At 35.7% G+C, this 25,127-nt stretch overlaps 1 protein-coding gene across 1 annotated transcript; it reads right to left on the bottom strand.

Moving 5' to 3' along the window:
- Positions 1 to 283: 283 nt before the first annotated feature.
- On the bottom strand, positions 284 to 24,592 carry LOC135681878 (cilia- and flagella-associated protein 221). Its single transcript, XM_065196512.2, has 25 exons — positions 24,461 to 24,592; positions 22,768 to 22,868; positions 20,955 to 21,041; positions 20,425 to 20,520; positions 19,869 to 19,969; positions 19,460 to 19,563; positions 18,302 to 18,461; positions 17,301 to 17,454; positions 16,772 to 16,883; positions 15,899 to 15,945; positions 15,643 to 15,707; positions 14,886 to 14,973; positions 14,294 to 14,383; positions 13,673 to 13,768; positions 13,143 to 13,236; positions 12,347 to 12,471; positions 11,920 to 12,000; positions 11,357 to 11,470; positions 10,576 to 10,803; positions 10,051 to 10,176; positions 9,509 to 9,609; positions 8,726 to 8,815; positions 4,558 to 4,659; positions 797 to 862; positions 284 to 524 (listed from the first exon to the last, which is right to left on the bottom strand). The coding sequence occupies exons 1-25, from the start codon at positions 24,561 to 24,563 to the stop codon at positions 389 to 391; spliced, it is 2,667 nt and encodes an 888-aa protein (XP_065052584.2). The 5' UTR covers positions 24,564 to 24,592; the 3' UTR covers positions 284 to 388.
- Positions 24,593 to 25,127: the final 535 nt, after the last annotated feature.

Raw genomic sequence — 25,127 nt, 5'->3', positions numbered from 1 at the left:
CAGCTAGTAGTAATGTGGAATCTACAAATTATTTAAAACCAAGTAAAAGGTACACTTCAGTTTGGCAGAACAGAGTCATTTGGCATCAAATTGCGAAATGAGACAAATGGCTAAATGGATATGATAATACACTATTTCTGTGCTAAAGCAACCAGAAAGCAGGTAAATGTAGTTCGTCATTTTTTTAGAAAGTGTAACTTGTACCAAAATTGTATCTCAACCAGAAAGATATAATTCTGCTTATAGAACCACAACTAGAAAGGTCTCGTTGAAATAACAACAATTACAATGCTCAACTGACTGCGTTATATACAAATAATTTGGATGATTGATTGAAAATGCTGCAGAAATACATAAACCATTACAAAAGAGACGGACCTTATCCATATTAAGCATTTTTGTCTTTATAATTTGGCTCAAGTCGCAAATACGACTTCAGGCTTTCTGTGTTTATTCTAATTCTTTGTCCAAGCCTGTCTTTCTTATCCTGCACGAACTTGTCCAGCTCTTTCTGCTTTGTTGTTCTACGATACAAAGTAAGCAGATTTCAGCACTTTTGTTCAGAGGTGTTAAAACTTGGTATTAAATCACGGGCACAGCCACTTGGGGGGGATGCACGAGGGCCTGAGGCTTCTAATAATCTTGTAAGATCCAATATTGTCAGTCACTAAGCTGAGATTCTCCAGGATCCACTAAGCCACCATTGCCCCCTTCTCTCAATTAGAAAATACATGCTTCGCCCTTGGAAAAATGCAAGATCATAATAAGTAACATTTACATGTATGAAAATATTTACCTTGATACAGGACCTAACTTCCCGATTGGGTTGTTCGTCGCTGGCAACCGTCCCGACAATAACTCGCTGAAATGTCAAAAAACGATGTTGAAGCCCATTGCAGAAATAAGTCAGTTACACAAAGCACAAAACTAACAATAATTGAATACAATCAATGCTTCATATTTGCATAGACCATTCACAATAACACAAATAACTCTGCATATTCTTCTTTTTGGACATAAACCAGCATACTGGAAGGTTTTTCTCATGATGACCACATACAAACAACTCAGGGCCCGCCGGGGGGGGGGGGGGAATGACCATGGCCCCTCACTTTTTTGCGAAGCAAGTAGTTTTAAAGCTGCAGTAAAAGGGGAAAGAAGCCTTGGCCCCCTATTTTCAAATTCGTGACGCGGGCCCTGGAACTAGTTCTGCAAGTATAAAATCACACAAACAAGACAAACGCTGAAATAAGGCAAAACAGAATGTTACGATTTCAAGTACACCGAACTTTCAGGATAAGGCTAGAATGCTTCCATCTCCTCCAAGGGAGTAACGACATATTCCTTATTTGAAATCTACAGTTTATAGAAAATACAAGTATCTTAATAAAAATATCCTCAAATGACCTGAAGGGATACAAACAATCCCTGCCAACATTCTTAGAGCACTAGCGCTGGTTTTCAAGAGCGAAGAAGTCATTTCCTTCTCATCCTGGAAACAGTGTTTGCTTTCAATACAACTACATAAAAGATTTTTGTTTTTTATGTGGCTTATTTGATATTTATCTAAACTATCAACACTGTTCTTGGGGGAAATGGGGCGGAAGTAGTATTATTTGGGGGAATAAATGAAAAATATCAAAATACAGGGACAATTGCACGGTGTTTCAAGGCACTGTAAGCTGTTAAAATCATAACAAAACACGATCGAGGCCCTTCTTATGATGTCAAAATATGTGAAATTCGTTATCCCGTAGGCTCTTTAGCCTAACCTGAAAATATGGAACAGCTAGCGACACAGATTCAAAGAGAATTCATTCATATTTAGATGAATGCATCAATTTTATTTTCTGTAAAAATGTTTGATATGCGTGTCAACCATGTGGCATAGGACAGGTGGTAAAATGCTTATCTAATGAGACAGAATTGCTAGCATAATCCTGCCTAGGCAAGCGAAATTTCACAACTAGGAGATTTCCAAATTCTGCTTACAGGGGAAACCGAGCCAATCACGAGGGATGATTGAGGGCATGAATGGACATCTAGCTGAATAACGAAGCTAATAATGGGATTCTTTCAGAAAAAAGCAGCTGCAATCACTTGGACGCGGCAGAAAGTGTCGAAAAAAAGACGCAGATTAAAGGACACAAAAATCGCTGCGAGCCAACGTCAAAAGATTTATGATCGAAGCATTCATGCACCATTTATGGAAAGAATCGACCCAACCAAACATGAAAAACGTAATATTTAAGAGAAAACTGTTGGACTCTTATAGTAGCAAAAATAGGCCGATTTAAGATTACAAAATGAGAATAAGACGGCCAAGTAAAAAGTCATTGAAATTTTTTTATAAATTTCGAGTTACTAGTTCCCTCTCCAGAATGTATGAATTTGTTTCTTAGATTCAGACTTTACGAGAATGTTTGCAGATTCTCAAAAGTAAAGTTGAATGATGATGCAAAAAAATCAAGGAAACCATCCATTAATAAGAGAGGATTGTCAAATCAAAGTGTTTAGAACAAGGCGAAATTTAAACTAAAATTTAGGCTACAGTACTGAATGGTGAAAAATATACAGTAACACATGGGAGAAGTCTAAAAAATAGTATGCAGTCGCAGTGGCTAGGATCACGGCCTTCAGATACAAAGGTCTTTTGTTTCAGTCTCTTATGTGACCAAACTTTCAATTTATCTCCATCAGATAGTTTCAAGGATGCTGAAATACGTTACTGACAACTAAGAAAACAGATCTTGATCCATAATTAGATCGGCTTGCAGTTCAGCCCATGTTTAATAAATTCATAAATGCAAACCGTTTTTAATAGGTAAATCCGACAGACTGTGTGTACTTAAAGTGGTAGGCGTGGCGCAAAACAGTATCTTATGCGTATTGTGACAAAGGAAAAATTTCGACATAAGTTTCTGTTAGGAGTATGGAGTATGCAAACTAAAAGCTCTAACAAAAACAAAAGCTCGATAAAGATTATATGGGATCTTCGCTCACGTGTTCTTGTTATACAGTGATTGAAATCTATTGTTCACAAAAACGATGGAAGAACTTGAAGTGGTAGTTGACATGATGTGAAATGTTTCAAAAAAGAGAGAAATTTTGCTTTTGAAAAATTGGGGATCAGTCTAGATTTTGCAGTCTATATTAATAATAAAAACGCAAAACTAACTTAATACTTCGGACCAAAAGAACTCAGTTAATTAAAGCTTCTGAAATCAAACACATTTTGGAATGAAATAAAGTTATTTGCCAATTCGTCAAAGGAGTAAAGAGATCAAGAGAAATAGAGAGTTGAGGAAATATAGTTAAGTCAGTCGGTTAGATTGATCAAAATAAAGAACAGGAAAAGAATGAATGATAAAAATTAATTTAGAAGGAAACAATGGAAGTCAGGCAAATATGAATTCGTAAGTAAAAAGAAATAACTTGAACGCCCAGTCATGGTGACTCCAACTTAAAATAGCTGTTAAAATTTCCACGGAAAATTAGAAAGTTTCACCGAGAGATATAACACACAAAACATAAAACATTTACATTTCAATTGACAACGGTTGACATGAAAAATTTATGTGCAAATCCTCAGGTCAACAGCAGCGAGTATGACCTCCAATGGCTGAAAACAGCCATTAAAAACAAGAAGAAGTAGAAAGAGGATGGCGTTCGCCTCTCAGTTCATGGAAAGGCTATTTTTTCCAGAATGATAACACACGAAATTGATAAAAATTAATGCTTTAAGTCGAACGGTTGTGGTTGTAGAAATTCTCTTACGGAACTAAAATATTGCCAATCTATTTTCTTAATTCGCTTCACAATTAATGGGATATTAAAAAGGACTGTATATTAAAAAATACATACCTTAAGTTTTGGTTAAGGGTCTATTTGGGGGGTCGGGGGAGGGAGGGGAGGGAGGGGAGGCGAGGGGGAGAGAAACACTAGAACATTCTACCATTAAACATCTGAGACTCTACCTCGAGATATTTGTTGACAAAGAAATGAAAACCGCACTTGCAAAATGCTGTGTGAATGCCTGAATGAAGCTTAATTTGATACAATCATCAAAAACAAAGTGATTTCATTTAGCAAAAATTAACATATCGTCATCTTGGTTCTCATCAATACATCTATTTGTATTGTGTTTACTCTGGGTGCAAGAGCCACAATGAGCAAGTTTGTCGGTGAAAGAGTGGGTAATCTCTTTTACTGAGGCTCTGGTACCCAGGGTGTATTGTTTTGTTTTCTCTATTTTGATCATGTTGATTGTGTGGAGTTTGAATATTAAAGAAAATCAAAATCAAAATCAAAATCAAAATCAAAATCAAATCAAATCAAATCAAATCAAATCAAATCATTTCAAATCAAATCAAAATCAAATCGAATCGAATCGAATCGAATCGAATCAAATCAAATCAAATCAAATCAAATCAAATCAAATAAAAAAATAAATCGAAGAAAATAATCACATAAACACTAAAAAGGGTATTTCAGCTAGCCATACGGCATGAATTCAGCTAATCATAGAGCACTAATTCAGTACAAAACACGGGTTACCTTGTTCCATGGCCTTCAGTAGCTGTTTGGTTTGGTATAGTAAACTGCGCATGCACCATGTCCATGGATGGAATGATTGTCGGTTCTTCTGACTCTTCATCACTATGAAAAAACAAGGAAAATAAACATAGAGCTGTATGGATGATAGACAGCAAGAAGAAGAGATAGAGCTGAAGAATAGACAGAAAAGAGGAAGAGGTAGAACAGGAGAAGGGACAGAGAAGAAGAAGAGGTAGAACAGGAGAGGAAACAGAGAAGAAGACAAGTTACAAATGGATAGGAGATAGAGAAGAAGAAGAGGTAGAACAGGAGAAGAGAAGGAGTAGGTAGAACAGGAGAAGAGACAGAAGGAGAAGAGGTAGAACAGGAGAAGAAAAAGAGTAGGTAGAGCAGGAGGAGAGACAGAAGGAGAAGAGGTAGAACAGGAGAGGAGACAGAGAAGAAGACAAGTTACAAATGGATAGGAGACAGAGAAGAAGAAGAGGTAGAACAGGAGAAGAGAAGGAGTAGGTAGAACAGGAGAAGAGACAGAAGGAGAAGAGGTAGAACAGGAGAGGAGACAGAGAAGAAGACAAGTTACAAATGGATAGGAGACAGAGAAGAAGAAGAGGTAGAACAGGAGAAGAGAAGGAGTAGGTAGAACAGGAGAAGAGACAGAAGGAGAAGAGGTAGAACAGGAGAGGAGACAGAGAAGAAGACAAGTTACAAATGGATAGGAGACAGAGAAGAAGAAGAGGTAGAACAGGAGAAGAGAAGGAGTAGGTAGAACAGGAGAAGGGACAGAGAAGAAGAAGAGGTAGAACAGGAGAGGAGACAGAGAAGAAGACAAGTTACAAATGGATAGGAGACAGAGAAGAAGAAGAGGTAGAACAGGAGAAGAGAAGGAGTAGGTAGAACAGGAGAAGAGACAGAAGGAGAAGAGGTAGAACAGGAGAGGAGACAGAGAAGAAGACAAGTTACAAATGGATAGGAGACAGAGAAGAAGAAGAGGTAGAACAGGAGAAGAGAAGGAGTAGGTAGAACAGGAGAAGAGACAGAAGGAGAAGAGGTAGAACAGGAGAGGAGACAGAGAAGAAGACAAGTTACAAATGGATAGGAGACAGAGAAGAAGAAGAGGTAGAACAGGAGAAGAGAAGGAGTAGGTAGAACAGGAGAAGAGACAGAAGGAGAAGAGGTAGAACAGGAGAGGAGACAGAGAAGAAGACAAGTTACAAATGGATAGGAGACAGAGAAGAAGAAGAGGTAGAACAGGAGAAGAGAAGGAGTAGGTAGAACAGGAGAAGAGACAGAAGGAGAAGAGGTAGAACAGGAGAGGAGACAGAGAAGAAGACAAGTTACAAATGGATAGGAGACAGAGAAGAAGAAGAGGTAGAACAGGAGAAGAGAAGGAGTAGGTAGAACAGGAGAAGAGACAGAAGGAGAAGAGGTAGAACAGGAGAGGAGACAGAGAAGAAGACAAGTTACAAATGGATAGGAGACAGAGAAGAAGAAGAGGTAGAACAGGAGAAGAGAAGGAGTAGGTAGAACAGGAGAAGGGACAGAGAAGAAGAAGAGGTAGAACAGGAGAGGAAACAGAGAAGAAGACAAGTTACAAATGGATAGGAGATAGAGAAGAAGAAGAGGTAGAACAGGAGAAGAGACAGAAGGAGAAGAGGTAGAACAGGAGAGGAGACAGAGAAGAAGACAAGTTACAAATGGATAGGAGACAGAGAAGAAGAAGAGGTAGAACAGGAGAAGAGACAGAAGGAGAAGAGGTAGAACAGGAGAGGAGACAGAGAAGAAGACAAGTTACAAATGGATAGGAGACAGAGAAGAAGAAGAGGTAGAACAGGAGAAGAGAAGGAGTAGGTAGAACAGGAGAAGAGACAGAAGGAGAAGAAGAGGTAGAACAGGAGAGGAAACAGAGAAGAAGACAAGTTACAAATGGATAGGAGATAGAGAAGAAGAAGAGGTAGAACAGGAGAAGAGACAGAAGGAGAAGAGGTAGAACAGGAGAGGAGACAGAGAAGAAGACAAGTTACAAATGGATAGGAGACAGAGAAGAAGAAGAGGTAGAACAGGAGAAGAGAAGGAGTAGGTAGAACAGGAGAAGAGACAGAAGGAGAAGAGGTAGAACAGGAGAGGAGACAGAGAAGAAGACAAGTTACAAATGGATAGGAGACAGAGAAGAAGAAGAGGTAGAACAGGAGAAGAGAAGGAGTAGGTAGAACAGGAGAAGAGACAGAAGGAGAAGAGGTAGAACAGGAGAGGAGACAGAGAAGAAGACAAGTTACAAATGGATAGGAGATAGAGAAGAAGAAGAGGTAGAACAGGAGAAGAGAAGGAGTAGGTAGAACAGGAGAAGAGACAGAAGGAGAAGAGGTAGAACAGGAGAGGAGACAGAGAAGAAGACAAGTTACAAATGGATAGGAGACAGAGAAGAAGAAGAGGTAGAACAGGAGAAGAGAAGGAGTAGGTAGAACAGGAGAAGAGACAGAAGGAGAAGAGGTAGAACAGGAGAGGAGACAGAGAAGAAGACAAGTTACAAATGGATAGGAGACAGAGAAGAAGAAGAGGTAGAACAGGAGAAGAGAAGGAGTAGGTAGAACAGGAGAAGAGACAGAAGGAGAAGAGGTAGAACAGGAGAGGAGACAGAGAAGAAGACAAGTTACAAATGGATAGGAGACAGAGAAGAAGAAGAGGTAGAACAGGAGAAGAGAAGGAGTAGGTAGAACAGGAGAAGGGACAGAGAAGAAGAAGAGGTAGAACAGGAGAGGAAACAGAGAAGAAGACAAGTTACAAATGGATAGGAGACAGAGAAGAAGAAGAGGTAGAACAGGAGAAGGGACAGAGAAGAAGAAGAGGTAGAACAGGAGAAGGGACAGAGAAGAAGAAGAGGTAGAACAGGAGAAGAAAAAGAGTAGGTAGAGCAGGAGGAGAGGAAAAATGTTAGAACAGGAGAAGAGACAGATAAGAAGAAGAGGTAGAACAGGAGAAGAGACAGAGAAGAAGAAGAGGAAGAAAAGTTATAGAAAGTAGCACATGAGAAGACGAAGCACACGAGATAAGACTAAATGATAAGTTAGTAGTTAGTATTGTAAATTCACGTGTTTCGAAGAAAGAGGGAAAGGTAACAACATATGCTAAACATCACAGTATGCATGGAAATAGGGAAATAAAGATTTATTATTTTGAGAACTCCCTTTTACAGTTTTCATTACATTGTTTTTACAGAGAATACACAGTCTTTTTCCAATGGTAAGATTAAAATCAAAAGTCAAATTCTAATTTCGATAATGCGAAGATGTACACAAATGAATAGGGATGCTGAAGGAGCGATTTCTTAGCGGCAAAAGCATGAGTGCATATGTTTTAAACCTATTAAGACTTCGCTAGAAATGAAAAACCATTTTTAACCATGATTTCCTGAAAAGTTGGAAAATTTTGCCCAGTTAAGTACGCATTGGAATTCTTGAATTACTGGTTGATCAATTTGTAAACCACAGCAACAATTTTGTGGAAATTTCTTATCAGTCGAAGCTGCTATATAGCTCACCAAGTATTATCGATAAATTCCACGACAGTGCTCAGTTTATGGAGATATAGGTTAGAAAAACAATTATTCAAGAAGGACATGAAATATCAAAAACAAAACAGACGTCTAGAATAGATGATAATGTAGCTTAGCATTCTAAGGAACTTAAGAGAGCTTTCCTGACGATGAGATTTAAAGTTCAACATTGAATTTATTTGTAAATGTATAGCCAAGCGAGCGAGACGACAAACTTTTTAAAAGTCTTTCTCTTCTAAGCCTTGCTACGTATACATATGTTATATACTATAGGCCATATAATAAAAACCACATATATTGTGGAAGTTCCAGTTAACCAGTCGGTAATTCGGTAATTAAGTGTTCGAAGCTGTTAAGACAAAGAGGTAAATGTGAAACTTTTAACCAGCCTGTTTTACACATCAAACGGTACTATATTTTGCATTCCAAATAGTCTTTATAAAAAACCTGAAAGTATAAAATACAATGCAAATATTTACTGTGTAGATCGGAACGGTTCTTAGTTAGAACACTGAGCTTCAATAAAATATGGGATACAAAATGTACAAATGTATAAAGTATAAACTCAATACTAAAGAGCTCTGAAACAAAACGAAATTAGTATTTACTGTTACTTACTCTTCTTCAATAGAGGCGTCTTCTTCTGGGAGCTCCTTTAACAAATCTGGCGTCATCAACGGCATCAGATTATCATTAAACGGATCAGACCTTAAAACGGAAATTTGTGCGATACAAACCAAATGAAATTGAAAAGCCAGATAAATTTCAGTTTTCGTCATAGCCTTCGAAAAGACGGGACAATACTTGGAGTTTAAGTTTAATTGCTGTAATCTTTTTGCAGATATCGACAAACAAATATGCAGGGGTGCAGTCTTAAAGAGTAAGGAAAGGGTGGCTGTACTGTAGGGAACTTCTAGAAGCCACGCCCAAGACCACACCCACGCTCGCAACTTATACACTTGTGTTTGTGTTACAAGTTCCCTGGTGTGAATATGAAGTCATTTATTAAACTATTCACCGACTCTAAACAGCTTATAGAAATAGCTCATTTACGTTTTATCAAGGTTGAGTATACATTGCCAAGAAAGGAATCCCAACAACCAAACTCATATTGGCTTGCTAAAGGGGGAGCCAAAATCTCTCTGAATATTGGGGGGCTGAGCTTCTCATCCATCGCACCTCTGATCACAGCTCTGTGGATAATAAACACTGCAGAACAGGTCGAACCGATAGATATCAATACCACGAAGATAGTGGTATAGGTACCACTACCAGATAATACAAAAACTAGAATGTGGAATAAGGCTGAATTGCTGGAATTCATTCAATGAAGCAGAAAATCAAGATATATACTGATAGCGCAGGAAAGAGGTTTTATATACATAATTAAAGTTCGCTAACCATCGCGGTACATAGACAGCAGACATAGACGGAGTATTATTCAACGTGACCAGCCCTTGAAGAGGCAAGCGTTTCCACGTCATCGCACCACTTATCACATCCTATGAAGAAACGAAATTCCCATCAACGCTGATTGTTTATCTGAGACAACTGAGCGTAGAAATGGACTAGCAAGAAGAGGTTTAGTTGGAGATAAGGGAAATGCTGCTGGAGTTTGGTAATGTGCTTCTTGCGGAGAGTTTTTGAAAAAACAGGCATGTCTGATATATTTATCGGCATTAATGGTCCTTAAACAATTGCGACAAAAAGCTATTTTGCCACTTCTGATTTTGAAAAGCAACGAAAAAACCAGTGGCCACTTATATACCTTTGTATAGAATGGAGAGGTTGGGAGAGGCAAGTAGACATACCCTTGCAATAAAAATTGCCATCGTGAAAAAATTGCAAAATGTTCTGCGAAATACACAGGTATAGGCTGTGCTATAGATAACTTACTGAACAAAGTGCAAGATAACTTCTATGACAACATGGTGATTTTTTACCTCTTTGTGTAATTTGATCGTGGATCGGTTATCAGTTCCAGTTGGAACAGGTAATAATCTGTTTTTGTCGTTGGCTTCCGTATAGCGCAATAAAGGCGCATGCAGTAACAGCCCTGGCTCAGGATTCTACAAAAAACAATTGGCCATTACGAAATATATAGCACAATTTAATCGAAATAGCACGGTTAAGAGACTATGTCATAATATGATATTTGAAATCTAATCTCAATCCATTTCTAGTCTATTTTATCATAATCTTAAATAAAAAAATTATGACATTATATGATACTTTATAACATAGCTTGGAATAAAAATAAAAGGTAACAAAATGTGATCAAATAATATGATATGTAATAACATAATGAAATGTGTAATAACATAACGCAATAGGAACAAATTAATAATATAATAATATAATTATATGTAATCATAAAATATGTAATGATATACAATGTATTGCTGTATTATTATAGAATATAAAATAGTATAATATTATATAAAATTAAAAAATTGAATTTCACTTACAAATATATGGAGAGGAGGGTATTCTCTTTCTTTGAATAAGACAGAGGGTGCTTCAAGATGAAACTCTTCGACAGTGACGTCGTTGGTAGCGGCGAATGCACTTATACCCAGACGATCAGGAGCCGTTGACTGCATTTTTGAGCTCTTTCCATCCTCCTGTTCTAAAATCACATCTTCCAAAACATTGCTACTGGTTTCCTTGTCCCCAAATTTCTCACTAAAAGTGTCCTGTAGAACAAAGAAGATTCTTTGATAAAACAAAGTTCTTTCTTCCTTGCGCCAATAAAAATTTGAATCCTTCAAACATGACCTCTAGGAAGAACATTTTACGACCATTGCTTTTAATTATAACTATAGTCCGAAGGAGTTCAAAATTGTTCAGAATAAGAAACCAACAGCAGGTTTGGCTAGATACGACATTAAAGAATCAAAGAAGTAGTATTTATTTATGAAGTGTCATAGTTCTAAATGCATAACTAGACATAAGCCAATACGATAAAGTTCTGAAGGCATTCTCTGTTGGTATAGGGAATCATTCAAACTATTTACTTACTTCAAAGGGCTAATAGGCTGAGCCTATTATAGCCTCATTTCATCCAAGCTAGAAAAGTTGATGTCACCAGGAACTTGAGAAAAAAATATCCTTGTCGCAAGCCAAATGAATTTAAAACAGATGAACACAGTATATCTTAGAAAATTTTGGCACAAAAAGATTGAAACTAAAAACACTCGAAATATAACAAATTGCCAAAATATAAATAAGCTTGAGCCTAAATTTTACCGATTTTGCTTCACCCGAGCTATCTCGCAACGGTCTGGCTAAATTCTTTGGGATGTATATCGATGTAGGCACACTCTGGACTGTGTACCCAAGAACCTTGTACTGTGAAGGCACCTGAAAGTGTTTTTAAAGTAAGAAGGTTAGCAATGGTGATTTCCAATTTTATTTTGAACATTAACTAAGTGAAATTTTGATTATCAGGATAAAGCAAGAGAGGTTTGTATGATAGCAGGTTTATGAGATAGATAGTTTAGCATAAAAATGAAAAATTTCAGCAGTTATCTCAAAAAACTGCCAAAAACTGCGAAATTCAGCTCGTCAATTGAAAACTAAGCTAAATGAGAAGGTTATAATTTGAAAAGCATCATGTGAACAATAAGTTTTCAGTACACATTAACTTTTAAGTTCATTTAACTGTCTTATATTTTTTAACAGAATTCGCATATAACAATCAAAACAGAATTAAATCAACATCAACTTTGTTTATTCATCCTTTTAATCGTCTCTATGGCATATATTTTCCAAGATATTTAATGTTAATTTTCGAAAGAATCCATCAGTACCTTTAAATCAAAGAAGCGAACTTTTGTTTCTATGTTTACTTCCGTTGTTGTTATTGAAACCGTCCCAAGAGCATCAACAGCCTAAAAATGGAAGCGAAATGACAGAAACATAAAAATTGTCAAAAATTTCGTAAAAGTCGGTTGAAAACTTATTTATAGAAAAAGGCACAATAAATTATTCTTTTAATATCTTGGAAATATCTTTAGCTTAAAATTACTTTATTGCAAGAAAATCCGTGATGGAGCATAGGTTCATCAAAGAAGTTTAGCCAAATATTTATGGAGACAAAATCTAAATCCTTAATTCCCATCGACTTCCAGTGTATTATGGCCTCAAAAAGCCTTGACTTTTTGCCATAGCACTCATTTAAGTCAGTAAAGCAGTTTACAAGTAACATTTAACGCATTTATCTATTTGAGTGCTTACCATATCATCTTTCTTTTTCGGATCTTTATACTCGGGAAATGAAAAGATCTTTACGTTTGTTGGGTTAATGGCAGTGGACATTCTATTGATAATCTGTTGTTCTTCATCTAACTCATTCCAGTTACCTGAAATTGCCAAAATTCTATCGCAAAGATTCCTTTGAAAAGCCATGGCATATTTATACATAGATTTGAAAGATCAAACACCCATCACTGTAAAAAACGAGGGTGGTGAACAAAATATGGCTAAGTTTGATGCCCAGTTGTGGGACCGAAATGAACCAATAGAAAAGCAAAAGCGCCTGATTTGTTTTGTTCTGACCACCAACTATTGTCGTTTCACCCCTCACGTGGCGGGGATTCCAATGAAGCCTTATGCTCATGCCATTTAAAGTTCTCTTGAGCCTGTTATGCTCAATTTGGTGATGAATGATAGGTGAAAATAGCTTCAGAAGATATCAAGACATCAATAATTAAAGAGAGCATGGATTTTAATTGATTGCACTTCAAAGACTAAAACTACCTATGCACAGCTGATTACCACGCATTCAAGGATGCTCAGCAATAGAAAGAAGCACTGCAATTTCACAAGTCAGTCTTGAAACTCTGAATTCTTTATTATTCTGATAGTTGATCTTTAGTCTTTACAAATAAATGCTTGGCGATGCAATTTGTTACATTTTGAATAAATACATAAATATCATGTAAAAGCTTCACTTAAATAAAACCATATTATCCTCCATCGCTACAATGAAGAAGGACGGAATAATTTCAAAAATTCAAAGTAATTCACATACGTGCATGATCTACGGAAAATTTCCCCCTTCTCCAATCACTGACATATCCATCGAGCCCATGTATACGCTTTTGAACTCGCTCCCGAACCATAACCTATGGAATTAAATAAAATGGAACTAAATTGGAAAAGAAAAGGTTAGGGGCCAGACAGGCCTACAATCTTGAACAGACCATGTTGAGACTTTTCACCCCCTCCCCTCAGCTCAATGTTAATATCTCTGTTATTAAAGGGTGTACATCCCAACTTCGAAGGGGAAACGGGGATAAATGATCGACATTACATGCATACTACCTGGCACGTGTCTTGGGGTTCGTCTCAAAAGCTCTATCCAAGACTGTAGGTACCAAACTAAATGCACAAATATATAAAGCCAAGTTACATCAATTTGATTCTTAAATTTAAGAACAAAAGATGATTTCAAAAAATGTGTTTATGAAAGTTTTGCTGAGTTTTGAATCACCCAACTAAAGTCAAAACCTGGCATCTGTAAAATGATCCATCAACGATAACAAAAGCAGGAAGACACACCTTTCTTGCGGCCTGAACAAATTTGCCCAGTGTCGAATGTCTCTTACTCCAGATGTCGTTGGCATAAATGTCAAATGATGGTTCATCATTGGCATACTAAATGGAAAACCAGTGCTAGTTTCAGAAGCAATAGAACTTCAAGAAGTCGAGATCAAAGTCATTTAAAAAGAATGCACTTTTATACATTGGGTATTAATTGTGTTGTCTGGATGTGTAATGATAGAGAACAACTGGGTGGCATTAACAATTTGTATTCCTCTTTTGAGAGATTGCTTACTGGTTTTTGATACCGTGGTCAAAATGACTTAATCCTCAGAAATTACGATTCTTGGTTTTCCTGATAAACCAGCACCTCTAATGAGACCATTATCGAAATAAGGTCAGCTAGACTTTTTAATGCTATCCCTGCCACTGAAACTAGGGGTGTTTAGCTTTTGGTTTTAATGTAAATTATTGTATTATATTCTTTTAACTTTTATAACTTGTAAATGCTTTTAGTGTGGCGAATTATACAAACATACATACGTCAAATATTCTCTTAGGTCCATATCTTAAATAAGCATATGTGTGAATTTTGAAAAGACGCGTGTAATGGTAGTTTAAAGTTGCATGTGAGGCTACCTCCAAAGCCTGTCTGTGGATTCTTGAAACAGAGACCAGCGTCACTGATCTGTTGAATTCCTGTTCCATCTGCGGGTCTCCACGCTGGATCTGTTAAAAATTGACGAAGCAGTGTCGTTATTGTATTTCAATGCATGAGCTGAAGGCAAGTACTTCAAAAAAGCTAAAAAAATACACCTGTCTTAGGAAACTCAATTTAAATGTATCAATTAAGAAGGAATTTTAATCTTGAAGATTATATTACAGCTTGAAGAAACAGCTTTTTTGGCAACATTTTTGCACGTCAAAAACATGTTTACAGTTCAATTTGTACATTACAAACATATAATATTCATGAAACATTGATTTTGATAGTGGATATTCTGTCTAGACTCTGCTGCTGGAACTGAAAAGAAAATGGGTGGGAGTGAATTTCTGATTAAAAAAGGCAGGCTAAAGAATCAAAAGCAAAGTCTCCTGATAGTGCTGTTGAGCAAATGCAAATGTTTTTCAATGTTCTGCTTAAGTTGTGTTGCACTAGAATTACGATTTGATTAAACTAATTCTTAGCACTTGTGATTGGAAAATAAATATTTGAAATAAATTGACATACATGGTACTCAGCAACAGCCTTTTCTCGATCGTTGATTACTTTTTCTTGTCCTAGGCTTGATAAAGGATCATCCCCAAGCTTAACACACCTGAAAAATCGCATGAACAACATCAAAATTAAGAAAAATGATTGCCACGTAATGTTAAAAAATTGCTGGGACAAAACACGAGTATCACAAAGCATATAACTGGTTGCTAGATAATGTTGCAGTAATAGCTTATATTAAACTATCAGTTGGAAGGAAACATGATGATATCCAGGTGATAAATATAACGTTGCTTTCGCAAATAAAAGTCAAATTAACAATAAACAATAAACAAGTTTTATCAATAAACAAACAAGTTCCATTGCCCTCTTTATTCATCAGTCAAAAAATTGTTGCCCTAATTTCCAGCTTTCCATAAATTTCTAAAAAATTCAATCAATAAAGATTTAAATGATAAACATAAAATAGTTAATGCAATGTATCTTATTTCAATTAAAATATATAAATATATATAAATAAATAATATAGTTATATTATTCATATGTGCTCTTAAGATTTTTATTTTTGAGTATTTGTCCGAATTTTACCACTGTTTGAAAATATTGGCGGAGGGAAAGGGGTCGAGACAACCCCCTATACACACACACACGCACACACCAGGAGCTACGCCCCTGCTTGGATGGTGATGGTTAGCAGATCAAGTAGAAATTTTGATTGTCGTAGAAGAGGGTTTAAAGCTGATCAGTCATCAATGCATACATTATATCTTACCATCTCATCTGATTTCTTTCCTCTTCCGCTATTGCCCGACCCACAAGATGCTCAAATACTGCCTCCTAGTCAATAAAACATAGCTATTAAAACCACTTGGATTTGGAAAGTTGCGATAAAATAATCATGAAAAGTCAAATCTTCTTTGCAGCTGATGTATTGAAATAATATGAATACAGCAAGGGTATCAATTCTTGACAAAGTCATTATTTGGGCAACATGGGGGAGCCGAGGGGTTGACATAGAAATTGCCTACCTTCATCTGCTTTGTCGTCACTGAGCTTTTTTCCTGCAACCTAACGGCTGTAATAAAACAAGTGATAATTCTGAGAATGCTTCCAGCGATCATTTAAAGATTATATGCTAAATAACTAGTTTTGGTACAATACAAATATGGCTTTGAAAAGAGCAGACATTTTAAAACATACTGAAGCTTCTCGCCTGACACTTTAGCTTTTCACCTGAGTGTAAAACATCAGAACATCTAGGGAAACTCTAAGCTAGGAAATTATATACAGAGTTGTGGATAGAAATAGGCCTAAGGTGAAAATGGACTCACCGGGTAAATTTTTACATAACTGTAACTAGGAATGGGTTTCTGACGCTTAAGCGAACTCCTGGTGTGTCAACAAACTCTGGTTTATCTACCAAAGCCTTATTGTGATGCAAACAGATTTCAAAATATTTTGCTGAATACTTGATATTACCCTATTATTTATCTTCTAGTAGCTTTGTTGGCATTTTCATTTGAATTTAACATACCAATGCCTTATAATTACATGTTAATAATTTTATGAGCACAAAAAGCAACGAAGGATACACATAAAAAGCATTTGGCGAGACTATGCATATTCTCATTAATAAAATGTACCTGTTTTCGCTATTCTAAAATCAAGCCTTTACGATAAGAGTAATTGAAAAGGAAAATGTTTTTCAAAGGAACTAGACGAAAAGTAAACAACTGTTAAAACCAAAATTTCAAAGACAGTACTAATTGTGAGCAACCGAAAGGTTGGTAAAAAATTCAAGATATGAAAGGAAAATTGCTGATCATGAAATTTTTTCGTTAAAATTCGAGTTGAAAATTTGCTGATGTAACGATGAAATTAGGTATGAAATGTCAAAGTACCTTCTCTAAGATCTTTTGCTTTGAGTTTGCCAGTTTTCTGAGTTAGTACATTGGCGACAGCTGCAGGGTTGTTTAAATTGGCGGGAAACCTGACGCCATCCTGTATGATTTCCTAGAATTACACAAGGAAATATACTTTGTATGATCTACTTTGAAATCACATTATGAAGCTTAGCGCAACAAATGAGAACCATCTGGCTCTACACGGATCCAGTTGAGCGGCATTGAAGACTCAGTTACTGATCAGTTAATATTAACTTTCAAATAAGCTTTCGAGACTAGTGGTAAAATATTTCAAATTTGATTTCCAGAGAAACCAGTTTTCACAGGGCGTTAGAGTTGTTGTGCTTCAAACTCATTGTGATTTTACAGGCATTTTCTGATGTGCAAAAATCCTAAAAACGTGAATAAATTATCATACAAACTTCAAATTTAAGTTTCTTTCACGCCTCAAAATGTCTGAAATAGAAATAGAATTAACATTTTCATGACCACCTGGTACCATGAAATTTCATAAAAATTCCCTTACCGTTGATGGATTCTGAAACTGGTTACCAGGCTTCTTTCGTTCAGCTTTCCTGTTTCTTGATCTGTTTAAAGGACTCAACGCTCTCGGATCGACAGCGCTTTCAATAGTGTTTGGCATGAGCGGTGGGTTAGTTTCTATAGTTTGCTGAAATTGTCTGAAATGTAACACAAAATAAATATTTGTCTTATCTATGCACCTGGTCTATTAAATTTTGGTTTTTAACTTCATTTCAAAATTGCTTTAGAATGTTCCTGCAAAATATAGCACGTTAAGATTTCCACAATATTCTCTGCAGTGTATACCCAAAATTTGATCTAAGTTCCTATCGGTGCAGTTTTCCAAATATTTAAAAAGTTTTTTCAACTCTTAAGAAATCACACAGCCAGTGATTTCGCCACAACATTAAGTCATGTAACTTCGCCAATAAATCTATACATTAAGGAAAGACACTCATTATCAAGTTTTTTAAAATTGTTATGTGATTTTAGAAATAGAAATTCTTCATTTAGTACAGCCAACTCTGCCAAAGACAGGAAAGGAACAAATGTATATCGCTGGATAGTCTTCGAAATTTAGTATAAAATGATTTTACAGATGCTAGAAATACCACGCATGAACCTAGAGTAATTGAACCTTGCACTACAAAAATTTCTTGAAAGTACAAATTTGGTACAAATTTTGCTACCATTATATCATTAAACAAGTCTTAGGTTTTCATTAATGGAATAATTGAACATAACAGAGACTTCTCACTACTACGACTTTTTTAGATTTAGCACTAAATATGTTTAAAAGAATGTCCCTGTTTTTAGTGAATTGAAATTTGATTGATAGTTTTATTTTCATCTGTCAATCACATCCACTAAAGACTTAATCTTTATCATGTGCAAGCGTTGATCAATCACACTCGCCCAATAATTGTCACATGTCAATTTAGACCAATAGGATTCGCTACAAAGGTCCTGCTAGTTTTCTCGTACAATAACACGAACATTACTTACTCTTTAGCCAATCCCGGAATAGACGTCCCGGTAACTGAGCATATCAATGGTTTCGCGTTAAACTCAGAAACCAAAACTTGAAATTGCATCTGGGCTGTAGAGTATTCTTCTGGGGTGAAAGCTATTTCGATGTCTACTTTGTTGCCACCACAAATAAATCCTGGGCAAAAGAAAGTAGATTAATTACTTAGAGTAATTACACAATCAAAATATGGAAAAATTTAACGTTTTGAATGCTAGCAAATTCCAATAAAGAAAACATTAATCTTATGTCAAGTGATAAAAATAACTTTACGTTAGCGAACTTAACTATAAATCCTGCAAATTTCTGACAGAATGATGAATCGAAAGAATTCCAAGGTTATATTAGCGTTGAAAGGATTTTAAAAATTAAGATAACTTAAATCTACAGAACTGTGGTTTTATGTCAGGATACCATTTCAAGATTTCACTGTGGAGAGACTCTAGCTAAAGATTTGGCAGATCAAAGACTTGGTTTCGGGCAGGACGCAACAATATCTCTCAATCAATTAAATGCTTGATTGGTAAATACTGTCCATGAATACATAACCACATTTATAACAGACAATGTGTTTCCCTACTTTTATAGATTGCAGATTATGCTTCTTCTGCGGAAATGATTATCATCGCGGAAGTTTCCGCAAGGAAATGCCATACGTGAACAGCAGCTTTAATTAACTCTCTCGTGAGATGAGTGGGTTCTGCTAGCCACAATACCCCCAAAACAACATATATAAACACTTCCAGATCTTATGATTCATAAACACAGCTATATTTAAACTTAAAACCTACTTCCTTCCAGTACATCATGATCTACTTTACTTTCTCGTGTCAACAAAAATCTTTAGCTTTATCTGACAGAAATTTTAAAACAAAACTTACGCGACTAGATTCAAAATAAGCCGTACTTCATCAAATAACTTTCCTTACATTAATTAGTCTCTTTCCATCTGTGGTGCATTGTATGACCAAGACAAAAGGGGCCTTTGCAAAAATGGTATTAATATACCCAGCGTCCCTGAGCCCCTTAGATCTATATATTGGTCCCCCATTCAAAATGCATTGATGTGTTCACTGTTCATTGCTAAATTTTAAGTTCAAATACTTCTTGGTAATACGTATACAAGAATGAATTACCTGACATGGGGTTTATAGTAAACGAAGAGTGGTTTTGTATCACAGAAATCCTGAACTCAAAATCAACCTGAACATTGCATTGGAGAGGTATTAATTTCGTTCTCCTAGAATATAAAATAAATTATATCGTTGATGATATAACAATAAGCTAGCTAAAGGCAGCACACATTTATTGCATTAGGAGATACAATGAAAATTAATTCTGTTTGGAGTATTTCTCTGCTATGAGCTTTTCAGACAAGAGGGATACTAGAAATTAATAATTCAAAAAAATTCAAACAGCAAATGATGATATCTTAATATTTCCTGGGGTTGAAATGTTTGTCTCTTTATTTCAGCATATAGAGACATCAAGGGAGAAAAGTTCATGAAATCAACACAAAGCAGCTATATGCCTTTGATGCCTTACCGATGACCGATTGGAGTAGGTGGGAAATGAAGGTTGTCTGGAAAGGCGTCAATATTCATTACTGGATAAGCATAAAGTGGTACAATAAGATTTTCTTTGGCCTAAAAATGAAGAAAAAGATATGATAACAAGAATCTTTCATTCATTGCACATCAGTCAGTGTTTAAAGAGGCACAAACATGCACCTTAAAAGAACAAGTAGAGGTATATTGATTTTGTAAAAAGGAGGAAATTGCAGATTTAAGTACATTGATCGTTGACAATAATAAGAATTTAAATTTCAGCAACAAAGGACTTCGGAAATTTTTTTAGCTCTAAGGTGGTCAGCAAGTAAAAGTTTCTTCTCAAAATAATTTTACTGGATCCCTAGTCAAATTCAGCATTGGGTTCAGCACCATATAATAAACAAGAAAAACAAAGGGAAACCCTCTGTAAATAGTAAATCAAATTCTATTGCACAAAGCTACTTGAAGAAAAATATGTGATTCACTGTGCTATCTGCTACCTCTGTATGTTTTTTATGTTGGGTTGATAATGATAATGAGTGCAAATTTACCTTGCTGTGGATTCGAATACAGTCTTTATAATATTTGTATTCTGACCCTCTAAAAAGAACTTTCACTTCAAGATGCAGCCCTGGTACCAGAGTGTCCTTAAACAGAGATATAATTTCTTTTATAAATGAGGTTGTGTTGGCAAAATAAAAATTGCCAATAATAAATGCATCATGGTCACAATGACAACTGGGCTTACATAAGGTAAGGTTGCTCAGACAAAGACAGTAAGAGCACACAAGCTAAGATATTAACAGTTGCAGTAATCAATGTCAAGTTGACATGTTTATCAACCTTTTAAAGTATTCCTTAAAATGCTTGTTGCCAGTATCAGAATAATAAATGCCAGTATCTTATTTCTAGTCTGATATGAGTAAGAGCATGCAAGTCACAGTATTCCTTCACTGACATATCAAATTTAAGAAGACCCCAAGAGTGAAACAAGTTGATATGCTGAAAACTACCATCAATCAAGAGTAAATCTAACACAGAGAAACTGAAAATTTTACCATGAGAACTGAGAATAATATACCTCTTTGGTGTATTTAATTCTGAAGTTTCGTGAAGTAGGTGGAACAATGTGCATTCTTTGTCTCTCTGCAGATGCATTTATTATTCTCTACATTGGATGAAAGATCAGATTTGTTAAGCTTTCTTTATTTCTTGTTACAAAATTATTCACATTTTTACTTCAGGCAATGAGGATGATCCTCAAATATGGGAATATTTCACATAAATTTTGGTCTCATGGAGAGAAAAAACAAGTGTTGAATACCTTTGAACATTTCAACATTTGTAACAGAATGGGAAAACTGTTTTGAGTGGAAATCCAACAGAACTCAAAATGGTGATATGAAAATAACACCTGAAAAGTTTGCCATGTTTAATGCTCTACAACATTCTAAGCTTGAAGCAACCCTCAATTCTTTTGTGCTACAGAATGCTTTAAAATACATCAATGCTGCAAACTACCCGACATCAGCATCAGTCTCAGTGTATATTCTATTTGTAATTAGTTGTTCTAGATTAGTTACATTGTTCTTATATTTTCATTAAAAGAACTTTATGCATTGGTCAAAAGGTAGTCATTGCTTTTTGAACCCAATGGTATTCAGTCCTGGTAATATGAAATTTGTTGGCATGCTGGCAATTGCATGCCTTGAAAAGTTTAGGCGTGTGATGGTGTGCAAAGTTGTGTGATCCATAAATGGGAGACCTTACCATTTCATGAAGATCTGATGGCTGTTTAAATGCCATGTATGCATTTGAAGGGGTGTATCACTGTTTGAAAAAGCGTTCGAGGTTTTCATACAACCAAATAATTTTTACAAAATTTAGAAGAAGTTTCTTGAAAAAAAAATAATTTAACAAAAAGCATAAAAAGCTTTTAGGCTCTGTTACCATTAATCTGTTTTTGTGTGAGAACCAATTCAAATGAATGTTATATTTTGGACTCCATTAATACGCTCAAAAATGGAATCATCTGATACCAAACTGGAGTTATTCAAAAACGCTGTTCAAAGTAGAGTCATTCAAAAGCAGAATCATTTGAAAATGCATCGTTTTATTGGGAACTGCGAAGACAGTGGCATTTGAAAACAGAGCATTCAATCTCGGCAAAAAGAGCAAAGGATATGATAACGGATAAAAATGGAGTAATGGAAACACCCACGTTATCATTTTGACCAAAAGGGAGTGGCTCAGGGTAATGTATTCAAGAAAATACGAAAATGGAAAGAGAAAAACAGAGAAATATGATATACGAAAACAGAGTAATGAAAACCCGGCCTTACAAAGTTATAAAGCCCCTGGAAATGCTATCCAGATAAAGCACAAAAAAGAAATAAAAGATTAAAGAAAATAAACAAGAAAATAAAGAGACAAAAAAATAATAGTAAGTCAAAACATGGAGCTGCCTGTGTGATAAAAAGAATGCTTCTGCAGTTTTAGGCATGTGTGGAGGCACTTTATACTAACAGGACTGGGTATTGTTCATTTAGTATAGTATAGAAATTTTTTTAAGTATAGTAGGATGTATGTTCTGTAATTATTTAAATGAATAGACAAATTCTAAGCTCAAATTCATTTGCCAGATATTTTGCTTTTCAAAATCCCAGTAATTGTGTATTTGCATATAATAATAGTTAATTAATTGAATCTACAACTTCGGTTCTTGATATCTAAAAATTTGTTCGATGGTCTTTTAGATAAGAAATATGCATTTGATCTAGCCAGATTAATTTCATTATTATATGTCTAAATGCTGAGGTACTTTCAGAAGAGGACTAGCAGCTAGGGCATACTTTTGAAATCAGTACTTTTACATTTCATCAAAAAGTACATACCAGAGACTTGGACTGAACCTTTCCTACTTCAAATCCATTGAATTCAATAGTTGCTGGACTGGTGTGCAGTAATTCATTATGTCCAAGTTTGGCAAATATTTCTAAAAAAAATATAGCTACAATGAGTACACACAACTTAAAAGTGTTATTAGTAGAGTGACTACATAGGCAACAATTTTTGCTAAGCAACTTAAGTTCTCAAATATTCTAAGAATTAAGATACTTGAGAAATGGGGACTATTGGATTGACAAACAAATAGAGCCTTGCAAACAGCTTTGCTGTCATATGTAAATAGTTTGTGGGACAAATACTAGACCTTACATCTTTCATGTCCATTTTTGTTCATTTTAGAAATTCTATCACCTACAACCAACCACAACTACAAAATCAGAATACAAGATAATGAGATTACAATGAAAATAATAACAATTTAGTAGGTATGAGAAATCTTAAAGGAGGAGCTCTCTCAGCAGCTAAACTAATCAAGGAAATAATTCCCCTTCAGCTCTACATAGTTTCAGTGAAAAAATATTTCACTTTGTACATGTATAAGACTAAAAACTTTTCCAAAGGCAGATTTTGGAACTACCAGAAGAAAGAATCATTGGTGTGGCTTGGAAATAGAGGCGAAACTGTTAGAACTGCAAAATAATCAATTTGAGGAAACAATCATGATATTTAACTTTTCAAAGATTCCAACATTTTCATTTGAAACAAAAAAGAAGAAGACAAAATTCAGCCTGTCAGACTTCGAGCATTGTTTTTATCACTGTAAAAAAATTTTTTTTATTGCTGTGGTTTCAAAGCATTAACACAAACCCTTATAAGCCTTTAACAAATACTTACAACCCAGACTGGAAACTTTGCTTCTTGCGCGGGCAAGTTTATTTTGAAAATTTGAGACTGCGCACCTGAAATCATGCACCCTTAGTTATTTTTATTGTTAATAATGTTAAATGCTATTGTCTAGGGATCTAGGGGATTTTGCGCGGCCAATATGCAAAAGCGCGCAGATGTGTGCGCGGGCAATATATTGCGGGCGCGCAGCAAAGTTTCCAGTCTGGCTTACAACATTCAAGACATCAATTGTCAATAAATTAATCGCTTATGGCCAGACCTGGCCATTAAAGATAGGTGCCCCACTTCCCCCTGCAACCAATTGCTAGTCTTTTCTAGTTAATGGACCTGCCTTCGATTTTCATTGGCATCTAGAATTAAACAATGTTTGTCACATCTTAAACATCTATTATTTTGGGAAAACATAGCTTGTTTATGTCATTAGTAATAAGTCAGAAATTTGTCTTTTCCATTGTTTTTCAAGGCCCTTTTGTATTTGAATATTTTTGAACATGTTCTGAAATGGAGATATTTTTGTCAATTCCAAAAAAACTTACTGAACCCGACTTTACACTTGACAGTGACATTTTAGTCATTTTGATAAAAAGATAAGACTAACTCACACACAGAACAAAACCTAATGTCATACAACAAATCATATAATTAAAATAAAACACGAATAGCACCATTTCAGAGCAAAGAGGAAGTTGTGACAATTAGTTATTTTAGATTAAGAGTATTTTGAGAACTTCCATTGCGATAAGCGCAAAGCAGTTAGCCCGTCGGACCGAGTTCAGTGTTACACCAAATCTTTACAGCAAAAAAAGTCACAAAAAGTTCCTCCGATCAACTTACTTGTATCTATTAAATGATTTGGAACATTCCTTTCTTGTTCAGGAGCAAGAAGTCCTGTTAAATCGTAAGAGTTTAGCAAAGCAGGCTCTTTTGCGGCGGCCATTTTCTCGATAATGTTGTTGCTATGGTTGTTGTGAAATGTGTACTCCTTGGCGGAGCCTGGAAACAAACTCCCCTGAAGGGAGTCCTCTCTCGTTGCAGATTTAATTTTTTAAGATTTACTAATAAAATCAGCTTTTCGGCTTTAGGATCTTGTGATGCTTTTTTATGAAACAACTTTTTGGGCAATTGTTTATCTTCATATTTGCCAAAAATGGATTACAGAACTGGAATTCTCATGTTGTTGCGAATTACACCATTGAAGTAACTTACGACCAAACATCCTAAACGACATCAAGATTTCAAATCTGAAGTCCATTTTTAAGAAAGGTATGTAGATTGCGAGATGCAAAATCGATGACACCAACCAGGAACGATATTTATAGGAAGCGGTTGCTTATAACCGTGAGAGGGGGTGGGGCTACTTCTAAATTATGAAATGATATCTACATCCGCTGAGAAAGGGGACTATGTCGGTTCTATCAAGGGCTATTTCTTCATGTTCTGCTCGCCTTGCCCCTCCAATCCGTCCACGTTGGCCATACTACATGATGTACGTACCCTCTTT

The sequence above is a fragment of the Rhopilema esculentum genome, chromosome 16 (genome assembly GCF_057945365.1).
Source record: "Rhopilema esculentum isolate cy_ngs chromosome 16, ASM5794536v1, whole genome shotgun sequence".
NCBI classification, from domain to species: Eukaryota; Metazoa; Cnidaria; class Scyphozoa; order Rhizostomeae; family Rhizostomatidae; genus Rhopilema; species Rhopilema esculentum.
Note: the sequence above shows the minus strand (reverse complement) of the source record. Positions and strands in the feature narration are given on the sequence as shown.